Consider the following 24,801-nt stretch of genomic DNA (forward strand, 5'->3'; position numbering starts at 1 on the left):
TTCCTATGGTGACTGGATTCATGAATTATGGCCAACAAACAGTACGAGCTGCAAGGTATATCGGTCAAGGTTTTATGATTACCTTATCTCATACAAATCGGTTACCTGTAACTATTCAATATCCTTATGAAAAATCAATCACCTCAGAGCGTTTCCGAGGTCGAATACATTTCGAATTCGATAAATGTATCGCTTGTGAAGTCTGTGTTCGTGTATGTCCTATAAATCTACCTGTTGTAGATTGGAAATTGGAAACAAATATTAAAAAGAAACAATTGCTTAATTATAGTATTGATTTCGGGGTATGTATATTTTGTGGGAATTGTGTTGAGTATTGTCCAACAAACTGTTTATCGATGACTGAGGAATATGAACTTTCTGCTTATGATCGCCACGAATTGAATTATAATCAAATTGCATTGGGTCGTTTACCAATATCTATAATGGGAGATTACTCCATTCAACCTATTATGAATTCAATGCCAATTAACAAAATAGACAAGGATAATCCTCTTGATTGAGGGACGATTAAACCTGAATACGATTTTTTTTGCTATTTCATATTTGAGATATTTTACAGAGATTTTAGTATATATATATTAAAAATTTCATAGAGATAGTTTTTATATATAAATAAATAACTTTTATATCTAAATAAATAACAAAAAAATGACAATAAAATTGAATAATATAAATTTAATTGAAAAAAACTAATAGACAAAAAAAGATTTTCATATATACACACAATCCACAATTAATACTGGATTAAGATTTAATCCAATTGTAACATATACAGAACAAAAAAAGAATAACTTTTTTCCTGGATTATTCGAAAAGGTCATAAAGAATTTCAACTTATATATCTATCTATTTTATACATTATACATAATGGATTTAACTGGACCAATACATGATATTCTTGTAGTATTTCTCGGATTAGTTCTTATATTAGGGGGTCTCGGAGTAGTTTTATTTACCAATACAATTTATTCTGCCTTTTCTTTGGGATTGGTTCTTATTTGCGTATCTCTATTCTATATTTTATTGAACTCCTATTTTGTAGCTGCTGCACAGCTGCTTATTTATGTGGGGGCTATAAATGTGTTAATCTTATTTGCTGTAATGTTTATGAAAGGCTCAGAATATTCCAATGATTTACGTCTTTGGACTGTGGGAGATGGGGTTACTGCCCTGGTTTGTACCTGTATTCTTTTTTTACTAATTAATACTATTTCAGATACATCATGGTACGGGATTCTTTGGACTACAAAATCAAACCACATTATAGAACAGGACCTTATAAGTAATGTTCAACAGATTGGAATTCATTTATCAACAGATTTTTTTCTTCCATTTGAACTAATTTCTATAATTCTTTTAGTTGCCTTAATAGGTGCAATTACTATGGCTCGTCAAAATTAGTAATATTAGATATTCGTCTTCTTTTATGCTAAATTTGATTTTAAGAGTCTTATATATGATCAAATTTATCATATCATATATTTTATAAATATGATATTTAACTAACTACTATTTCATTTTATTTTTGATTTTATTTTTTTTTTTTGTAAATACTTTAGTTTTTTTGTAGATTTTGTCCTGAAATTAAATTGTTACTCGATGAAATTTTCCATTCTTTAAAAAATTTTAACCAGTTGAATTCTTTGTTGAAATCAATTGAGATTCAGAAGGAGTTAGTCAATGATGGTTGAGCATGTACTTTTTTTGAGTGCATATTTGTTTTCTCTTGGTATTTATGGATTGATAACAAGTCGAAACATGGTTAGAGCACTTATGTGTCTTGAGCTGATACTAAATTCCGTTAATATCAATCTTGTCACATTTTCGGATTTATTTGATAGTCGACAATTAAAAGGAGATATTTTCTCCATTTTTGTTATAGCTATTGCAGCGGCTGAAGCAGCTATTGGTCTAGCTATTGTCTCATCGATCTATCGTAACAGAAACTCAACACGTATTAATCAATCCAATTTGTTGAATAAATAGTCTTATCTTGTAATGGTATACTAGACCTAAATTGTCATCACTAATTGTCGAAATACATACTAATTCTATTTCTATCTAGTCATTTTTTATACAAAATAGACACACTTATTACTTAATTATACACTTTTCACTCATTACAGAAATATATCTTCAATAAACAGAAAAAGACCTTATAAACTCCAAAAAAATCCAATTAAAAATCTATTAATTTATTATATACTTTTTAGATAAATCGATAAAGTAGAAGGTATAAATTTCTTTTAACTCTAGTTCTAATATAATGTCTAATTCATGTATAATTATACGTTGGTAATATGAATAATAAGAAAATTAAATTAGATCTAAGATGACAAAAAAGACTGGCTAATATAGTAACTAGACATAATAGAGTAAACTGACAAAAATAATATAATAAATAAAAACTAATAAAAAAGAATAAGTACAGTACAATAGAAGTAAATGAAAAATTCAATGAAATGAATACTAGATAGTGCTTAATTAGGACTAACAAATCTCACTAACACTTATTCTAACATCCATATTCTTGGTTATCATTTTATTTTAATTAGTTCATATTAGTATGTAAAATAGATGTATGATTTGCATTATTCTGTTTGCTCAAAAATAAATCAAAGTCTCTTGGACCTTTTCTTATGAACAGATCCAGAAGTATATGAATTAGAAAAAAATTCTGGTAAACCACTGATTCGTCTGGTGTCTACAATGTATTTATTTACTGTTGATTTTGTCAGAACCAGATCGAAATTTTTTATGTTCAAAACGGGAGCTTATAGATCCAATGTCACATTCAGTCAAAATTTATGATACGTGTATAGGATGTACTCAATGTGTCCGTGCCTGCCCTACAGATGTTTTGGAAATGATACCTTGGGATGGCTGTAAATCTAAGCAAATTGCTTCCGCTCCAAGAACTGAAGACTGTGTAGGTTGTAAGAGATGTGAATCCGCTTGTCCAACAGATTTTTTGAGTGTCCGGGTTTATTTAGGAAGTGAGACAACTCGGAGTATGGCACTAGCTTACTAATACGTTAGAACAAAAAAAATCCACTTCAATCATTTGATTCCTCTTTACTTACTGACAAAAACCCGTACTCAATAAAATCAAATTATTGAGTACGGGTTTTTCTGTTCTGGTCAAAGCGTATCTTGTCTTTACCACGAGTTATTTTCCTTGGTTAACACTAATTGTTGTTTTTCCTATATTTGCGGGCTGTTTCATTTTTCTTCTCCCGCATAGAGGAAATAAGGTAGTTCGTTGGTATACCATGTGTATATGTTTATTAGAACTCCTTATAATGACCTATGTATTCTGTTATCATTTTCAATTGGACGATCCATTAATCCAAATTGAAGATGATTTTAAATGGATAAATGTTTTTGATTTTCATTGGAGACTCGGAATTGATGGACTTTCGATAGGACCTATTTTACTTACAGGATTTATCACTACTTTAGCTACTTTAGCGGCTTGGCCAGTCACTCGAGATTCCAGATTGTTTCATTTCCTGATGTTAGCAATGTATAGCGGTCAAATAGGATCATTTGCTTCCCGAGACCTTTTACTTTTTTTTATGATGTGGGAGTTAGAATTAATTCCAGTTTATTTACTTTTATGCATGTGGGGGGGGAAAAAACGTCTGTATTCAGCTACAAAGTTTATTTTATATACTGCTGGGGGTTCTATTTTTCTTTTAATAGGAGTTTTAGGTATGGGTTTATATGGCTCCAATGAACCCACTTTAAATTTTGAAACATTAGCTAATCAATCATATCCCCTAGCATTAGAAATACTCTTATATTTTGGGTTCCTTATTGCTTTTGCTGTCAAATTACCAATAATACCCCTACATACATGGTTACCTGATACACATGGGGAAGCACATTACAGTACATGTATGCTTCTAGCCGGAATCTTATTAAAAATGGGAGCATATGGCTTGATTCGTATTAATATGGAATTCTTATCCCATGCTCATTCTCTATTTTCACCATGGTTGGTAATTGTCGGAACTATACAAATAATTTATGCGGCTTTAACCTCTTTCGGTCAACGAAATTTAAAAAAGAGAATAGCCTATTCTTCCGTATCTCACATGGGGTTCATAATTATAGGTATTGGTTCGTTAACCAACACAGGGCTTAACGGAGCTATTTTACAATTACTCTCCCATGGATTTATTGGTGCTGCCCTTTTTTTCTTGGGGGGAACAAGTTGTGACAGAATACGACTTGTTTATCTTGACGAAATGGGAGGAATTTCTATCCCAATGCCAAAAATTTTTACTATGTTTAGTAGTTTCTCAATGGCTTCTCTTGCATTGCCCGGAATGAGTGGTTTTGTTGCGGAATTAATAGTATTTTTGGGAATAATTAGTAGTCAAAAATATCTTTTAATGACAAAAATACTAATTACTTTTGTTATGGCAATTGGAATCATATTAACTCCTATTTATTTATTATCTATGTTACGGCAGATGTTCTATGGATACAAATTATTCAATCTTTCAAACTCTATTTTTGTAGACTCTGGCCCACGAGAACTCTTTGTTTCAATCTGTGTATTTCTACCCGTACTAGCGATTGGTCTCTATCCTGATTTAGTAATTTCCTTATCTGTTGATAAGGTGCAAGAAATTGTATCCAATTATTACTATCGATAGTTTTCAGGACTAAAATAAAAAAAGGGCAAAGTCATTCTCATCTCAGAAGTTAATTAGAATTGATTGTAATAGCATTATTACATTACACATTTTTTTGAGAACCTTTAGAGTAAAAAAAGGTTCTCAAAAAAAAAAATGACACAAAAAGAAGTTATTTGGTTGTGGACGAATTTTTTTTGATTAAATTTCAATTCACAGCTAACTTAATATGAATGAACCATAACTATGTAGTCCGATTCCTAATAAATTAACCCCAAAATAGCATATCCAAATTATAAAAAATCCTATGGAAGCAACTATTGCGGAATTCGTACCTTGCCAATTTTTGGTTGTTCTAGTGTGTGAATAAATCGCGTATATTGTCCAAGTAATAAATGCCCAAGTTTCTTTAGGGTCCCAATTCCAATAAGATCCCCATGCTTCATTAGCCCATACTGCACCAGATAGAATCCCTATTGTTAAAAAGTAAACCCGATACTAATAACACGAGAACTCCAATAATCCAATCTTTCTAGTAATTGATATTTGTAATAATTTTTAAAAGAAGAAAAAGAAGTAGTTTTTTTTAGATTTTGAGTCAAAGTTAAACAGTCCATCTGATCAAAATTTGATGACCCAATTACTAAATTCTGGTTTTCAACAACGATTTTTATATTTTTTCGAAAAGTGATTACTAGAAGAGCAATTGAAAATAAAGATCCAACTAAAAGAGCTGCATAACTTAACAACATCATACTTACATGCATCATTAACCAATGGGATCGTAGAGCAGGGACTAATATGGCTGATTGGTGCATTTCTGTTGAAAGACCTGAAGTGGCAAAAGCTTGAGTAAAAATCGCGCTGGGTGTGGTTATTGCACTTAAAAATTTTGCATTTTGATGATTCCATATTTTAGGAATCATATGAATTATAGCGAAACTCCACGAAAGGAACATTAAGGATTCATATAAATTACTTAATGGAAAATGGCCTGAATAAATCCACCGAATTATTAATAATCCCGTTATCGAGAAAAAGGTAGCTATCATACCCTTTTCCAATGAATCCGATAATCCGGGAATTTCATGAACGAAAAAGCTCATTAACTGAATAATAATTACTATAGAAATGATTGAAAAAGAGATATGAGTTAATATATGTTCTAAAGTTACAAATATCATAAAAAAGAGCGTCCAATTACATTGCAGAATTAAAATCAAGAATTCAATCTAAATAAATTATAGATCTTATAATTTAATTATCTAGCATGACATGCCGCCACTCGGACTCGAACCGAGATGCTCTAGCACTGCTTCCTAAGAGCAGCGTGTCTACCATTTCACCATGGCGGCTTGCTTGAAATAATAATAGCTTATGTATCTCGAATCGTCGAGATTAATTAAAAGATCTAAGTTTAAATCGACAGTAATTACACTTAGAGTTTTGTAAATAGTGAAATATTGCAAATAAATTTATTAGTAATACTAGTTTTTTTGTTTGACTTAAACTAGATCAAAAAGAAGTTTCAATTTCTCTTGTACATGTACTTTTGACTTAGATAAAATTAATAGTTTAAATTTTTTTTGTTTAGTTTTTCTAAAAATTGAGTAAGCCCAACTAAAACTAACACGATTGAAATTCTAAAAAATAAATCAAACTTATTTATTATCTAAGAAAATACACTTTTTCTATTTTTTCTTTTTTTTGTTAAGTAAACAAAACAAATAAAAGAAAAAATAGAAAAAAAGAATGTTTAGAACCACGCCACTCTAGTTAGAGTAGAAATAGAAAAAGTCTTTTCTTATATTAACTAGATCATAACAATTTGTTCATCCATATTTAAGAATTTTAAACAAAACTTAATTTAATTAGACTTAAACAGAGTTAAGTGCTATTAGAAAATAAAAGAAAAGTGGCAATTATTTGACCCATCTAAATTTAGATTAGTCTAAAGCTTTATTACTTGTTTGTCGTACAAAAAAACTTTTTGACTGTCCTGTTGAGATCGATTTAGCTAAAGAAAAAGCTTTTAGCGCAGCCACATAGGCTTTTTTCTTCCAAATACTTTTACGAATACGTTTTTTTGAAATAGAAGTGCGTTTTTTTGGGACTGCCATTCAACAAAAAGTTAATTATTTTTATCATTGGATGTGAAAGACATCTATTTTTCAAAAAAGAGATATAGTTTTTGAATTATCTCTAAATTTTTGAACTTATTGCATAGAAAAAAAGTCATAAGATATAAATTCTACATACAGAACAACAAATCTTCTAGTTATTTTGTGGATATTACATACTAAAAAATTTTATTTAATACTCATTATAAGTGTTCTTATTTTTTTTTATGTTTTTCGTCTCTTTATTAGCTACAATTAAATTACTATCTTCTTAATAAAGAAAGATCAAAGAGTTTAAAACGAATATTTTGTTTTGCTTTACTACTTTCTTTATAGTATAAGCCGTTACTTTAATTAGTAATAGTCTTTGACTATCCACTGATTATTATTATATAACCAACAATTTCCTATTATCTATTAGTTCATCAAGTTGAGAGTGACCATACATTTTTAACATAAATTTGTTGTTAAACAAGAGAGTTTAGATAGAGAAGTTTAAGTAATATCTTTTTTTTTTGTTATCTTATTGCAGCTCAAACAATCAAATTCTTAGTTATAACATTCTGTTTATTATAAAATAAGTTTTATAATTGAATTTGAATTCAATGAAGGAGTTCCACATTAATTAATTAAATTAGATAATTACTTAACTATAATAATAAAGTTTCCTTTTTTAAAGACTCATTTTAGTCGTGGATGCGGATATGAACTCAGTGAGCCTCTGTATAACTTAAAATATTAATGAAGTAATAATTTAAATCTAGTTATTTGGCCATTTCATTGAATTAAGGGAATTGTTTTTGAATTATTCCAAATAATAGATGGGATAAATCAGATTTATTAAGAATTCACTTTTTGAGTTTTTCATAATTAATTTTTGTACTGATTTATTTCTTTTATTCTTGTTCCTTTCGAAAGAGATAAGAGTTGGTGAATTGGAAACTATTAAATTATAAAAAAACTTTTAAATTTGCTTTCTTATGGAACATACATATCAATATGCCTGGATAATACCTCTACTTCCACTACCTATTACTATGCTTATAGGAGTTGGACTTCTGCTTTTTCCAAGAGCAACAAAAAACAATCGTCGTATGTGGGCTTTTCCTAGTATTTTACTCCTAAGTATAGGGCTTATTTTTTCGGCCAATCTGGCCTTTCAACAAATAAATGGAAGTTTTATTTATCAATATCTATGGTCTTGGACCATCAATAATGATTTTTCCTTAGAGTTTGGCTACTTTATTGATCCACTTACTTCCATTATGTTAATTTTAATCACTACTGTTGGAATTATGGTTCTTATCTATAGTGATAATTATATGTCTCATGATCAGGGATATTTGAGGTTTTTTGCTTATCTGAGTTTTTTTAATGCTTCAATGTTGGGCTTAGTTACTAGTTCTAATTTGATACAAATTTATATTTTTTGGGAATTGGTAGGAATGTGTTCATATTTATTAATTGGGTTTTGGTTCACCCGACCAAGTGCAGCAAGTGCTTGCCAAAAAGCTTTTATAACCAATCGTGTAGGGGATTTTGGTTTGTTATTAGGAATTTTAGGTTTTTATTGGATAACGGGAAGTTTCGAATTTCGTGATTTGTTTGAAATATTTAATAAGCTCAATCATCAGGAAAATTCTTTATTTCCAACTCTGTGTGCCTTTCTATTATTCCTTGGTGCAATTGCTAAATCCGCACAATTCCCTCTTCATGTATGGTTACCCGATGCTATGGAGGGTCCTACTCCGATTTCCGCTCTTATACATGCTGCTACTATGGTAGCTGCGGGAATTTTTCTTGTGGCTAGACTTCTTCCTCTTTTTATAGGCATACCTTATATAATGAATCTTATTTCATGTATAGGTGTAATAACACTACTATTAGGAGCAACTTTGGCTCTTGCTCAAAGAGATATTAAAAGAAGTTTAGCCTATTCTACAATGTCTCAATTGGGTTATATTATGTTAGCCCTAGGACTAGGATCTTATAGAGCTGCTTTATTTCATTTAATAACTCATGCGTATTCTAAAGCATTATTATTTTTGGGCTCTGGATCTATTATTCATTCAATGGAACCTCTTGTTGGATATTCACCTGAAAAAAGCCAGAATATGGTTCTTATGGGTGGTTTAACAAGATATATTCCAATTACAAGAACTACATTTTTATTAGGTACACTTTCTCTTTGTGGTGTTCCACCTCTGGCTTGTTTTTGGTCTAAAGATGAAATTCTTAGTGAAACTTGGCTATATTCACCCACTTTCGCAGTAATAGCTTATTTTACAGCAGGACTTACAGCCTTTTATATGTTTCGGGTCTACTTACTTACCTTTGAGGGGAATTTGCATGTTCATTTTCAAAATTACAGTGGAACTCAAAATACTTCAGCCTATTCGATATCCCTATGGGGAAAAGCAGAACCTAAATCAGTAAATGTCCTTTTCTCAAAAATCAAGACTTATAATGAAAATCAAAATAGTTTGTTTTTTCCTAAAACTGCAGATCCAAATGTAATAAATCAAAAGGGATACTTTACTACTCCTTTTTTCAAAAAAAGTAATTCTATGTATCCTCATGAAGCCGATAATACTATGTTATTTCCTTTGCTTATATTGGTACTATTTACTTTCTTCATTGGAGGAATTGGAATCCCTTTAGGTGAATCAGAAACAGACTTGAATTTATTATCCAAATGGTTAGCTCCATCACAAAATCTTTTACATCCAAATTCAGAAGCGTCCATAGATTTATATGAATTTTTTACAAATGCAAGTTTTTCAGTAGGTATATCTTTTGGAGGAATATCTTTAGCATCCCTTTTTTACGGATCTCCTTATTCACCTTTGCAAAATTTAGAATTAATGAATTCATTTCTAAAAATAGCCACTAAAACAAAAAGACTCTCTTTGGACAAAATTGCCAATGCTGTATACAATTGGTCCTATAATCGCGGTTATATCGATTTATTCTATACAAACATAGTCATTCACAATGTCAGAAAATTAGCTAAATTCACTTATTTTTGGGATCGATACATAATTGATGGCATTATAAACGGTGTTGGCGTTGTGAGTTTCTTTGGAGGTGAAGCACTCAAATATTTATTAGGAGCAGGGCGAATCTCATTCTATCTCTTTTTCTCTTTATCTTCTATATTAATATTAATTTCTGTCTTCTTTTTGAGTTTATAAGCTAAGATTTTTTTTTATAAAAAGACACTAAAAAAAATATATATATATATAGATAAACTACTATTTATATATATATATATGCTACTATTTCTCGCTTATCTAAATCTAAATCTACAAAAAAACTCAAAATTCATCACATATACATATTTTTTCAATGAACTAAAATACAAAAAGCAATTTCAGCTTCAGCAATTTGAGTTAACTTTCGATAATAAAAGGAGGTTTGTCAAAATCAAAATTCAAACGAATCTTGGCATTAACTTAACGAGTTTTTGGTTCCCGAATATCCAACTGACCAATTAAATTCTTATAACGTATTCTATTTTTCTTTGACAAATACGCCAGCAACCGTTGACGTTTTCCCAGGATTATTCGTAAACCCCTCTGAGATGAAAAATCTTTTTTATGCAACTCCAAATGGGAAGTAAGTCTTCGTATCTTATTGGTGAAACTGACTACTTGAAATTCGACAGACCCTTTGTTTTCTTCTTTTTCTTCTTGTTCTTGCGAAATAATTGAGATAAATGAATTTTTGACCATAAAAAAAGAGTTTTCCATTTTTTTTTTTTTTTTATTTTACTGATCAGAAAAATAATGTCAGTCATTTTCTGGTATATACAAAAAAGGTTTCCTCTTACTCTTATATATACGATTTTTTCTATCCAAATCAAATTTGTTTGATTGAATTTTTTTTATTTATTAATTTGATTTGGATAGAAAGGTATAATACATTTCTGCACTCAACAAAGAGAATGATTTCTTTGTATTGTACCTAAGAGGATTTTGCCGATTCATTTCTAGATTCAGTTGATAAGCCATTAAATTCAGTATCATGTATCATAATGTAACATAACATATGTGTATATCTTTCGGCCTTTGTATATTGAATATCTCACTCACACACTACACACTACACTATATTATATCTTTATATAGTATATAAAATATACCATCAATAAATTCTGAATTGTGGATACATCTGTATTCTTGACATACTGAAACGACTACCATTATGGGTATCAAACCAATACCGATTCATACAAGCTAAATCTTCTAATCGATAATTGGGCCAAAGAAACAATTTTAATTTCATTAATTTGTTTTTATTTGGATCTGTATTAAAATGCTTGTCCTTTTTCAAAAACTGTCCACAGTTCCTTATGTCGTTTTCATTGAAAAAGATTAGATTTCTATCTACGTCTACAACATTCCCCTTCCAGGAATTCAAACAAATTAGAATTCTCAACTCTCTACGACGTCTAGTAGATAGAATATTTTCAGGAACAAATAAATCATAAGAATTTTGGATGCCCTAGGGCAGTCATTAGTGATGGTGGATCGCATTTCAATAACTCACATTTCAGGTCCCTCCTTAAGAAGTATGGGGTTCATCATAAGATGACAACTCCTTATCATCCTCAAGCCAATGGCCAGGCTGAGGTTAGTAACTGTGAAATCAAAAAGATCCTTAAAAAGATCGTATGGCCGGATGGTAAGGATTGGAGCGAAAGATTGCCTGATGCATAATGGGCTTATAGGACAGCCTATAAAGGACCCATTGGGATGTCCTCTTATAGACTCATATTTGGAAAGGCATGCCATGTTCCTATTGAGATTCAACATTGAGCTTATTGGGCAATTAGAAAATTGAATCTTGCTATGGAAGATGTGGGGAAAATTTGTATGCTACAACTCCAAGAATTGCAAGAACTAAGAAATGTAGCATATTAAAATTCTGTAATTTACAAATATAAAATGAAGGCCTTCACGATAGCAAGTTAAACATAAGAAACTTTTATGAAAATCAAAAAGTATGGCTTTACAATTCTAGATTGAAATTGTTTCCAGGAAGGCTCAGGAGCAGATGGGATGGTCCATTTATCACTATTAAAATGTTTGATTATGGAGCTGTTTTGATTTCAGATCCGAAGACAGGTAGACAGTTCAAGGTGAATGGAGAAAGGTTTAAACCATACCTAGAACTAGAACCCCGATACATGGAAGCAACGATAGACCCTCTTGAACCAAAGGTTTAATCTTGCATTAGTCTAATTTGCTTCTTACCTAGATTTGCTTCTTTCACTTTTTACCTTACTAATCTTCCATTTGATCTCTTTTAACTATCTTCCCAAATAATTTTGGGCTTTTAGGAGAATAAACTATGGAAGCAACCATATCATGCACAAGGATCCACGGCAAGATAGTGACATCGGAAGCACAACAATCACAGGTAGACTATCCCCTTGCGTAGGTTTTTTTCTTGCATTAGGGAAAATGCATACTTCAAATAAGGGGGGGGGGGGGGGAACTTGGTGCCAAAATTTTTATTCCTTACATCTTTTCAAGTTCAGGGGTAGTTGAAGCCGGACGTTGTCAGTGACATCGTCTGGTCGGCACCAAGTATGATGGCTCGACACCAAAATAGGTAGTGGTATCGAATGTTGATGGTGCAGATGTAACTACGACGTGATCAAAGATGCGTCCTACGTGTCGTACGTGCAGGCTCCGACTTGCGGGAGGCGCCGAGCTTTGAGCTTGGACGAGGTCTCCAGGCGACAGCGACGGTGGCCTCTCGAACCTCGTCGGAGCTACAAGGACATCTACGGCCGAACAAAATCAATTCGTAGGGCTCGCACATAATGGACGGACTCATGCGTAATGGTAAGACACTCAATTATGTCGTAGTTTCTCTAATTACACCTCTCACCTACCTAGCTTGAGTGCGGTGGAGTCAAGACGAAGGTATACTACAAAAGGTAAAATAACAAGCGACGGCGAGGATGACGTACCTCGAGGCGGTGACTCGTTGGTGCAAACTCTGCTTTGATGATGAGACCTGGGTGGGGTTGAGTCAGAAGAACGCTGAGAGGTTGCTCGATAGCCCCGGCACAACTCGTTGCTGGAGTAGTGGGAGGGGTCAAAGGGGAAGAGAGGGCTAAAGGCAGGATACCGAGTTAGCCGATCGATGCATGTTACGACAACCGCTCAGTTGGTGCGGCCCAAATCAAGGGAATTGCGCACCAGCAGAGGGCGGTAGTAGTTGCTATGGTCGACGAGACACTAGCTAGATCGCAAGTGCGAAGGGACATTGATCAATGGCGGTGGTTCGCTCGTTGTAAAGTCCCACTTGGCGGCTGAGTAGGGCAGAATTGGTCAGGAATCTAGCAGCCGGGTCGGCACGAGCGGCGCAGCAGGATGGGCCAGTGGGCAGGTGTGCGTCCAGAGCAGGCGCCATGTCGGCACTGTCTGCCCACAGAGGAGGGGGGACTCCAATTCTGGCACACCTCTTTTCCCTTCGTCCACAACAACCAGCCCAAACAAGGGAGGGGTGTGTGGAGAGTGGAAGACCTGCGTCGTGCGTCTCCGGTTCTATTCGGTGTGCCACAAACACCGTCCGCCGGGTCAATGACACGCGTTCAGTGACATTTCACAAAATTCGCAAAGATTTAGACTTGGCCGATGGCGGATCTGGCGACCGTGACGTGAGAATCACAACCTATCTTTTGATTTGTAGAATTGCAATGCGGCAGGGCAGTAGGAAATCGACGTGAGTTGATCGCGCAGATGTCACAGGTGGCAAATGCATCCTAATTTGAGCAGCGTGCAGATTCGATTCCATGTGGTAAATGCATAAAAATTCGATCCATGTACAGGTTGATTCCCAGGCAGCAAGTGCGTCCAGATCCACTTTCAGATTTTTTGATCAACTTCCCGATGGCTTTGTGGATTGTCGGGAAATTCCGCCAGTGGTGACAACGGTGCCAAATTTGAACCCCGCGTGTGATTGAGGGGTCAAACCCGAGTAGTCTATAGTGCAGCCGGAGGGATGGGTGGGAGAAGAGAGTTCTCGACACTAACCTTTCCTCGGTGCATCCGCCATTCCCTTTGCTACTTCTTCTCCCCCTTCTTTACTGTCTCAAAACGAGGGGTGAGACCAAGACAGAAAAAAAAACACTGACTCAATTCTTCCTGGTCTAAGGACCTAGGGCGCCCCCCTCTTACCTTATAAAGAGGGAAGAGGTCAAATGGGCCCCCTAAGTGGGTCAACAGGGGGGAATCTGGTCCATTAGGGGGCCCTTATATAATGGGCCCCCCCATTACAAAGAAAAAAGGAAAATTAAAAACATAAAAGAAAAGACAAAGGGACAAGAGAGGGGGGGTCCAAAATGAAAAAGGACCCCACCCTAAAGACAAAAGAACACAGATGCGGGATGCGTCGTAGTCTGGCAAAAACAGGACAAGGAGAATGGAAAAACACAAAACACAACAAAGAAATGGTGAAAATCAAAAGCGATAAGTGAGCATCTTCACCCGACTGTTGATGAGGATGGCGGGCGGCGCAGACGACGTCGTCGATGATCCTTGATGGCATGCGCCATCAGTAGCATATAATTGTATAAATTTAATCATGCCTTTCTTGGAGAATCAGTCACCCCATGTCCTAGCAACATGAGTATAGAAGTTATGCTCGTGTAGTGAATCAAATACATCTCTTAATGGTATGAACCATGGTCTAGATGCATGTGTTTTCTTCCAGATGGTTTGGATATATGGTAGGGTGAGGAACAGACATGAAAGTCAAAGGGTTGAAGTACTATCGTCTTAGGGGAATGCCGAGTGAGCCACCATTATCCACACCCACCAATGAGTGAATCAGGTCTAAAGTTTCTAATCTCCACTAAGTGAATCTCTCTTGAGGTGAAAATGGTCATATTTTCAATTCTTAAGCACAAAATCAACTTTCCTTGGGCCACCTTGAAATACCTTTTGAAACCTATATGTGTATCCTCTTTACCCATTTTCCCTAGCTTACCCTTACCATTAACTCAATTTCACTCATTCTTATAGGTGCCCATCTATTCCCTGCTAGTCCTAGAATACTATGATATGCTTACTCCCAAGTTTCATCTACTGTTTCCCTTGTGATATCACCCAATTATGATATCAATTCCATTGTATACCTCTCTTTGTTCATTGATACACAATTGATATTCTTTGTTTACATGAGAAGTGAATAATGACTATCTTTTACTCTCAAGAGGGAGAGAACTTAGTGGGGAACCATCATATGTGAGTGACTGATGTCCGAAAGTGAGGGAAAGCATTACCTAGATTATAGTATCATACCCGGTGTGAAGTAGGCTTCACTCCCCATGACCACCAACTCTTTCCAAAATCACTAAGGAGTCTCTCATACGCATTCTAGCATTACATGGGTATAATCATACTAAGAGGTGTAATTGATATCATAATCACTTCAAGCTCATGTTTGATGGCGGACGTCGTCAAGGACGTCGCCCGGTCAGCACCGAATATGATGGCTCGGTAGCGAGATAAGATAGTGGTATCGAACGTCGACTGTGTCGTCGTCTGACAGATAAACCCCAAATGGGTTGATGTAAATACGATGCAATGAAGATGCGTCCTACATGTCGTACGTGCAAGCTCTGACTCGAGGGAGGCATCGAGCTCTGAGCTTGGATGGGGACGCCGGGTGATGGCAACGGTGGTCTCTCAATCCTTGTTGGAGCGACGAAGGCATCTACGACAAAAAAAATCAATCCGTATGGCTCGCATGTTAGGGACGGACTCGTCCGTACTGATAAGACACTCGTGACATCATAGTTTCTCTCAAATTGCCTCTCTCACCTACCTAGCCTGAGCGCAGTGAAGTCAAGACGAAAGCGTACTACAAGTGATAATTAAACGAGTGGCGGGAGGGCGATTTACCATTTTGTCGGCGTGGCTCATTGTATAGGGGTCATCGACGGTTGCGGAGCTTAGAGCAGGTGTGGCAGAAACGCGCTGGAGAGCTGATAGTGGCTTGACTGGCGATGAGTTGCAGGAGTTATGGGTAAAGATCAGAGGAGTCAGGGAGACGAGAGAGTGACTGAAGGGGCCAGGGCTGTTTAGCTCAAGCTCACGTTCTGATGCGGAGAGTGCGTCCTAAGCGGAGTGGCGCGGCGCGACCTGGTAGAGGTGGTGAGCTTCAGTGCATGCAACGTCAGGCGGCTCGGTGGCTCAGCAGGGTGATTGCAATTCTGTCTTAGTCAAGTCACTTGGTCGAACAGATGGTGTGCGAGAATTGCCTAGCATCTGAATCGTCTATCGTGGCAAATGCAAGGAGTTGCATGGCGCGGATCTTGATCACGAGGCGTCCAGAGGGCCGTAATCCCACCCCAGAAATAGAGTACCGTGAGGGAACGGGGGCCAGGCACCTTGGACCAAACACAACGCCGTTGTTGTCGTTCGGGCGATCACTATCGAGCGCACCTTGGAGCGCAGACTACTGGTCAGTGGTCGGATGTGCCCATAGGGTGGGGGAGAGCGGTCGATTCGCCAATGCAAACTCAACACGTCTTCTCGATGCCCACTTAGGGGCGCACACATTCAGCCGGGTTGACTAGTCGGCCGGCCTCCTGCCGCGAACCATCACAAGAGTCCAAGGAACGTCCAAGGAACCATCGGTACAAAAAAAACCACCTAAACTATTATGTCCAAGTGGCACGATGCAAAAGACACGAACGGCTTAGCGCGGCGACAGAAGTGCTTATCTTCTAGGCGGTATCTGGGGAGGCTCCGGTGTGAGCCTGGAGTGTTTCCTTGCTCCACCTGACCGATCGAGGGGCGCGCAATGAGCGGATGTGTTGCACTAGCGCCCAATGAGGATAATCCGTTGTGAGGAGCCTGGAGGGGTCTTGGCGTGGATCTGGCATCCTTACCTCTCTCTCACAGGTCTAGATCCATGGCCTGAACGAGGGTGGCGGCCTTGGGTGGCGCTTCCTTCTACATTGCCTCTCTTCTCCGTCAACTCCTCCTCCCCCTTTTTCTCTAAACGAGCAAGGGAGACCAAGAGAGAGAAACACAAGGATAATCTTTTCTTCTTTCTGGTCTGAGGACTTAGGGTGCCCCCCTCTTCCCTTATAAAGGGGGAAGGTCAAATGGGCCCCTAAATGGGTCAACAAGAGGGAGTCTGGTCCATTAGGGGGCCTTTATATAATGGGCCCCCCATTATAAAGTAAAAGGGAAAATTTAAAACATAAAAGAAAAAGACACAGGGGAATAAGGGAGGGGGAGTCCAAATTGCTAATTACATCTCCCACACGTCGACAAAGACACACAGCATAGACGGGACGCGTTGATGTACAACGAAAACAAAATGGCGAGTGCAAAAGATCACAAAATACGACGAAGGGGACAATAAAAATCAAAAGCGATGAACGAGCATATGTCACCTGGTTGTTGATGACGGTGGGGGGCGGCACGGATGACATCGTCGATGATTCGAGATGGCGTGTGCCATCAATGTTTTTCTGATAACATGCATTTTTAGTACCTTATATGATGATATTTACATGTTTATTTGCATTAAATCACTCATATTTGCATGTTATCAAGCTTAAAATGATTAAATTTATTTTTTAAAATGATTTTATAAATTTTCTAATTTTTTTTGGATTTTTCTAACCATAGATTCTAAAAGAATATAATTTTTGAGACAGAATATGATTTTTTTGGAATTTTTTGACATTAAATTTGGAACGATATGATTTTTCTAATTTAATATATATATTTAAATGCATATTTTGAGCTTTAATTTTAATTCGATGGATTTTAAAATATTTAAATTTATTTTAAAGCCCTTTTATTTTGCACACCACAATGTCGCTGTTCGATTCATCATACGACGACGAATAAGAAGTCATTTTAATGATTGGCAACAACCAATCATTAACGGAGTTAATGATTGGTGTCAGCCAATCATTTCAGCATGTAATCATTGCATCGGGATTCATGAAGCGATGATTGCAGTTAGAAGTAATCAGTCAGATGATTGGAGAAGAGGGGGAGCTTACTAGCACTCGTAAATCACCATGATCCTGGCAAAACGTAAGGATCTTAGGTAAGCGTCTTCGTCTTACGTTGTCTCTTTCCCGTCACTATAGTCAACATAATTAGGGTTTATCATTGAACTTGCACTCTCATTTTGGTCTTGTTTCTTGTCTCTCCATCCTTGTCATCATACCACCCCATATCAAACCATTATCCTCATTCATACCATCGTTCATCGTCATATCCATCACAATCACTCACTCTTCTCTTTAAGTTAATTCAAGTAATAAGTTACGTATTTTTTATCGATACCACTATCCTCGAATCTTGTTTCCGTCAACCTTCTCGTTAATCATCACTAGCATAAGAAAGTAATTCCTTAATCATCGTTCCCTGTGGAGACGATCCGTACTCACCACTAACTATGTATTTTTAAGTACGGCTAAAAATGTTGTTATTGAATAATCTCAATTCCCAACGAAAAATTTAAACCCTAAAATGAGAATATCATGGACAGGAGTTGAAGAGAAGATTAATCTATGAAGGAGAAGTTATTGATTGAGTACCACTAGCGTCTAATTCTTGTCCCTCACCTTAGTGGTCCCCCTATACAGTTCCTTCTAACTTTTTTATTATTAATTTCATGAATATAGTATTTTACTCCATCATACTCATACTATTGGTATATTTTCGTTCTCATTTGGCTACCCTTGGACTCTTGTCAACACAGATCCTTATTAAGTATAACATTATATTAAATGTAAGATATGTTGGTAAATAATTTGAATGATAAGTTTACCAAGATATTTATACAATTACATCTCTTAAAAATACTTATAATGTCATAACTTCACAGTTAGTTTTTATTGGGATTATCATCTCACCTTGAATAAATAAATATGATAGCTTTTCATCTCCCATAGTATAATGCACATAATTCAGTATGGTACATAATTTGTTTCTTCTTATGTACCAACCAATTTACATATTTGGGTGGTGAGATTTATCACCTAGTATCTATGTTTAGAAAGATCTTCCACCATTTTTGACATGGGTTCCATTCTTGGACTATTATATATTTGTGATGCTGAGATGCGATGGATTACAAAATATAAAAATACATGTGAAAATGATTGGTGATGGTAAGAGGAAAAAAATAGTGATCTTCATAATTGTTAAAAAGATATTCATAATTGTTACATGAATATGATCAAGTGACACATAAATAATCACATGAGTCAGACAAGAATCTTACCTCTCAGCTATAATATCTTAGAACCGCTACAATAAGAATTCATTGGATTACTTTACTTCTCTTCTTTCTGTTTCCATAGAAAACCTCACAAATGTGATGTTACAGTCATTCAATATCATCTATGCAAATCAACTGGTTTCCATCAACCAGTTAGAGAGATCAAACATGAAATATCAACATGCAGTCACTCTTGGCCTCTTCCCTAGTTTTTCTCAAGGTGTGTGAATTTGATAGATGGGCTAGATGGGGAAAAGTTATCTCATTGGGTCCAAGCTTCTAAGTGAACTGTTCTTTCTAATATCAGTTCATTGAATAGTTCATGATTCATAATTTGTAATAATTCTTTGAAAAATTCATAATTCATATTTTCATTATTAATTCAGCATTTCCTTAGTCATAGTTTTATAATTAAATGGCCACTTCATAATTCATTGAATAGTTTATACTTAAATAATTCAATAGTTGATAATTGTTGATTTTTTGTAATTAGTTAAAAGTTCATAATTCATAATTTTCAGAATCAATGTACCACTTCATAATTCTTAAATTTTCATAATTCATTTGACAGATCATAATTCCAAATTTTCCAAATTTCATTGAATAGTACCTTACTCCAAAATTTTGTAATTCTTCAATATTTGATAATTCATAATTTTCATTGAAAAGTTAATGCTTCATATTTTTCATAACTCATTGAAAATTTCATAACTCATATTTTTCATAACTCATTGAAACTTTCATAGCTCATATTTTTCGTAATTCATTGAACAGTTCATGATTCATAATTTTCTTCATTCATTTAAAAGTTTCTAATTCAAAATTTTCATAATTCAATGAAGAAATAGTAACTAAATGTTTTTTAATAATTCATTGAAAATCTCATTACTAATTTTTTTTCATTACTCATCAAAAATTTTATAATTAAAATGTTTACTTATTTGTTGAATAGTTCATAATTCATATTTTTTATATAAATCATTGAACTGTTCATAACTGATATTTTTTCATAATTTATTCACCAGTTCATAACTCGTTATTTAGAAACATGAGTGACTACTTCATACTTCATGGTTTGTGATAATTAATTCAACACTTCATAATTCAAAACTCTTCAAAATTCATTTCAAATTTCAGAATTCATATACTTCATAATTTATTGATTCGAAATTTCATATACCTCATAAAGTTATTCATAATTCATTGAAAAATTGATTATTCATAATCTTTATAAGTCATGGCATATTTTATAATTCAATGTTTTTCATAATTGATTGAAAAATTCATAATTCATAATTTGTCATAATTCATTAAACAGTTTTTAATTCATACTTTATCACAATTTATTGAACAGTCAAATTACTAATGAAATTTATGAATTATGAACTTCTAAATGAATTATGAAAAATTAAGAGTTAATAATGTTCAGAATTATTAATTTTTCATAATCAGTAGAACAGTGTATAATTAAACGTTCCATGAATCACTTAATAGTACATAATCCGTCATTTTTTATAATTAATTGAAAATTTGGTAATTCATAATTTATGAAAATTCATTAAAAAGTTCATGATTCATCATTAATCATAATTCATTGATAAAATCATAATTCTTAATGTATGATAATTCATTGAACGTTTCATGTTGGACTTTTATTAGGGATTGATTGATAAAACAAAATTGTAATTTTCAACAGAACCAACAAATTTTCAAAACTCATTGCTGATCGCTTTACCTTCTATGAAACTTGATCCTCTCTTAACTTGCTTTTTGAGAAAATCTCTTCAAGCCATTCACATGTGCAGCCTCTAGATGTACTTGCATGATCCATGGGATGATGGATGTCTTATTTTCTTCTAAAACTCTTCTTGAAGGTCTAGTAGATATTGTCACTATGTAGTATCTCAAGTGGAACGAGAAGAAAAATTGGGGGGGGGTGTGCCCAGGTCTAGCTGGCATTGGCACCTAAAAGGGGTGCCCCATGTATTTATACTTATTTGAAGAGTTGTCATCAAAGTCCTTATCATTTTAGTATATTCACCAGTGTACATAAATCTTATGTGTGTGAGCCTCTAGGCTCATATATGAGTTTAGTTAATGACTTTAATGGCCCAATAATATTTACTGACCAACTTAATCAATTAACTATATCACCAATGATTACTTACTCAATGGCCGATTTAATCAAATTGATAAATTTACTTTCCAACTCGTGCGATGCCAAGGTATAATTCTTGCTCTAAAAGATACATTGTTGTAAATGAATTCTTTAATATAATATCTACCAACATCGCTTATCATATATGCATAATCCTTCATCTATGCACGACTCTTGAATGAGTTAGGGGTATGGTTAACAGTTGAACTGTAATACAGTATTCAATTAGTGATGATGTTTAACAGGAATCATTGGAGAACAACCTTTTTAGTATCTCCACTACCCTAGCTAGGGACTTACTGCATCTTCTTCCATGAGTCAATCTCCTATATTCAGGGCAAAGAATCCTAAATTGATCACTCAAACACCTTTGTGTTCTTCTTGCTATATTCTTTCTAAGGCATGTTTAAATATTGTGATCAGAGACTTGTGCACCTTAGTTAACATAAAGCCATCTATGCGCTAGATGTCTTTAGTGTCTTAAGTCAATGGACCATTTATACGACTATGACATGAATCAATATGGTTAACGTTCAAGTATGCTACCATTTAGGAGCTCATATTAATCAATTTAATAAACTCTTTCCCTTAAGAGCACACATCATATGTCCTTACCGTCTACGCACTAACGGCTATAGGATCAGCCATAAGTAAGGCTGATAGTGATATTCCATCCAAATAACTCAATGCTTGTCTCAATTATCCAACTAATTAGAATATTTGGAGTACATGTTTGAATATTAGTGATTGTGGTATTATGATCTCATCAAAATTCGCTAAGTCATTGCATGTCTTTGGGACTTCAATCATGAACAAATATTTATTTCAGTGAACTTAAATGAATTAGTGAAGTGTGATTGGCTTGATAGCCACATAATTCCCATCAGTTCATAATTCATAATTTGGTATATGTAATGGAACAGTTCAAAATTCATAATTTTTGCAATTCAGTGAAAAAAAAATCATAGCTCCGAAAAATTATGAATTCATAATTTCATAATTTTTCATATTTGGCCGTGGGTTAGTTTGAAGTATAAAAGCACCTGAATATATGCAACTTTCTTTGATGTTCTTATAACTTTCGGAGATTGAATTTGTTCTCGTGGGGGGAGAAATGGCCGATCGGCAACCAGGATCGTTGCAGCAACTGCAGTCTCACGATCAGCAGCATCAATCGAAGCCGGCGGCGGTATCGGGATCTCCACGGGAAGAAACATTGATGTCTTATGTGTTAGCTATGGAGGCTGCTTTGCTTCCCTGTCTCCCTGCCCGCGAACTCCAGGCGATAGATCGATCTGCCCATTCCTCCCATCAAAGTACGTACCCATTTCTGAGTTTTTGATTCTCATTTGAACTTGCGAGAGATTTCGTAGTCGTCTTAGGCTGTTGGCTCGGTCGAAGGGCGGGGTTCTTGACTTCAGCTTGAGAGTTCGCCCTTACTTTTCAGCCCCAACATTATCAGAGCTTACCCATGATATAATCGCCTCGGCACTATGAAATCCATCATTGGAATATTTTCTGCATTTGATAAAACCCTTTAGAAAGAAGTCAAAATTTTCACGCACGAAGGTGATTATACCTTTTTTTTGCTGTTTGGCTGTTTGTAATCAGCTGTGGTACTTGTCGGGAACTGAGATGGAACGACGATTTTTGCTCTTTGTTGCCTAAATTTTTATTTTTTTACTTATCAGGGAGCTTCAACATTTTAATGCAATACAGGCGATTTATGGTTCTATCCACATCCTAAGTCAGGCCTAAATTTTCCTATTTGGTTTGGAATTATTCCTGGAAAGGGATAAATCTTTTCTCTCTACTTGAATGCATGGCAGCCCAAAGCAAGAAATAAATATATTTTGTTGTAGATTAGGATTTGGACTTTGTGGGATAAGATACATTTGTATCACATACCTAGAATTATCAGCATTTGGTTTTCTGGAAAAGCCCAAGAGTCACGAGGATCATGGCATACAATCTTCTTGTCTTAATTTGCGTTAATGCCTTATTGAGTATGACCTTTTAAACGTTTCTGGGTTCAACTTAGTGCTCCTTATTCTTCTTTAAGAAGTTTCCTCCATCAAAATCTTTAAATAGTTCCGAGCTCCTTGGTGTTTGGCCATCAAATATGTGCCAGTGTCTCAGAAAATCAGAGAGGGGGATTCATGAACCTTGTTTGCAATTTAATAGAGGAATGCATAATTTTGATTTTATTAACACTTCTTCTTACTCTTTCCCCTCTGTAATATTCTCACGACGATCTTTGGTATTCAGCTGATGTTGAAAGATATGCCAGAGATTTTATGGAAGCTGCGACGAAGCTTCAGTTATATTTTCTCGGCCTTCAACATGAAAATAAGCCAACAAGGGAACAGACTCTTCAGAAGGTGCGGTGGATCAACCTTGGACTGTTGATTTCTGAATCTTACTATGTTTATGAATCCCACGTCTTGCGTGTGGTTCAACTTAATTTCTGCAGTTGACATAAAATTAGGATATACAGCTTTCTTAACCCAGACACATCTTCATTTTAGCAAGAAAAAGCATACTATTCAACCATAGGATTCATTTGGATTGATGGATCTTGAAAATTGGCTCAATGATGATTAATATCTATTCACAAACTGAATGACCAAACACCCTTCCAAACTGAGACTAAATGTTGATCATTGGTCATTTGTTCGCAAGTCATTGAAGGATAAAATTGTTGATGTCTTCATGCTTAAACATTCTTTAAATAAAAAACAGTTATCGTTTGAAACATTTTTAACAAGTAAAGAAACTTGATGACTTATCAGATATGACCTCCAAAATTCCTTAAGTAATTATTTTAAGAGTGATTATAAAATAATATCATACCTGATGACCCGCAGTCATTTTCGGCATTCTTATCGGACTTCTGTTAGTCATCTTCCTGCATTCCCTGAACTGGGTGCCGACCCTGTTCATTCTTCTGATAAAACTCGGTGCACATTTGACTGTTTATATTTTTATATACAGGAAATTGCTTTAATGGAAGAAGAGCTGAAGACCAAGTCTGCACTGATAAAGAAGCATGAAGCTCTCCTCCAGAGATGGCGGAAGGATTTGAAGGAGCAAATGGATCAACACAGGACGGAGCTCGAGAGAGTTTAGGATTCAGCATTCATTAGTCCTGTCTGGTTGGTGTCTTCTTCTCTCAGCTAATTACGTTTGTTATCACATGTACGCATGTTGTACATTCCCTGCCTGAAGTGAGGGATAGATGGCATCAATACTTGGGCAGGTAATCTGTGATGACTAGAATCCAATCCTTGCTACTTTTGTGTAACTAAAATTCTGATTTTAATTTATTAATCATGAACAATTTTAAACTGATATGTTCCAAATCTATGTATATTCACGCGTTATGGTTGGTAACCTTATCTTCATCTAAATATTGTTTTTTGTTGGTAACCTTATCTTCAGCGTTATGGTTGGTAACCTTATGGTTGGTAACCTCATTTTGTTTTTGTTCTCTTGTCCTCTTCCTAACTCTGTTTGAAGTCTCACGCGTTATGGTTGGTAACCTTATCTTCATCTAAATATTGAACTTGCTCTAGGG

The 24,801-nt window shown here is 35.0% G+C and overlaps 1 protein-coding gene across 1 annotated transcript; it reads left to right on the forward strand.

Moving 5' to 3' along the window:
• The first annotated feature begins 22,287 nt into the window (after window positions 1-22,287).
• LOC144706541 (mediator of RNA polymerase II transcription subunit 28-like) lies at window positions 22,288-24,575 on the forward strand. Its single transcript, XM_078579544.1, has 3 exons — window positions 22,288-22,540; window positions 23,493-23,605; window positions 24,219-24,575. The coding sequence occupies exons 1-3, from the start codon at window positions 22,339-22,341 to the stop codon at window positions 24,351-24,353; spliced, it is 450 nt and encodes a 149-aa protein (XP_078435670.1). The 5' UTR covers window positions 22,288-22,338; the 3' UTR covers window positions 24,354-24,575.
• The last annotated feature ends 226 nt before the right edge of the window (window positions 24,576-24,801 follow it).

The sequence above is a fragment of the Wolffia australiana genome, chromosome 8, assembly GCF_029677425.1.
Source record: "Wolffia australiana isolate 7733 chromosome 8, ASM2967742v1".
In the NCBI taxonomy this organism is placed as follows: domain Eukaryota; kingdom Viridiplantae; phylum Streptophyta; class Magnoliopsida; order Alismatales; family Araceae; genus Wolffia; species Wolffia australiana.

Coding starts and splice junctions, on each gene's coding strand:
- LOC144706541 (XM_078579544.1), top strand. CDS start 22,339: ATGGCCGATCGGCAACCAGGATCGTTGCAGCAACTGCAGTCTCACGAT. Junction 22,541..23,492: donor TGCCCATTCCTCCCATCAAA/GTACGTACCCAT, acceptor TTTGGTATTCAG/CTGATGTTGAAAGATATGCC. Junction 23,606..24,218: donor GGGAACAGACTCTTCAGAAG/GTGCGGTGGATC, acceptor TTTTATATACAG/GAAATTGCTTTAATGGAAGA.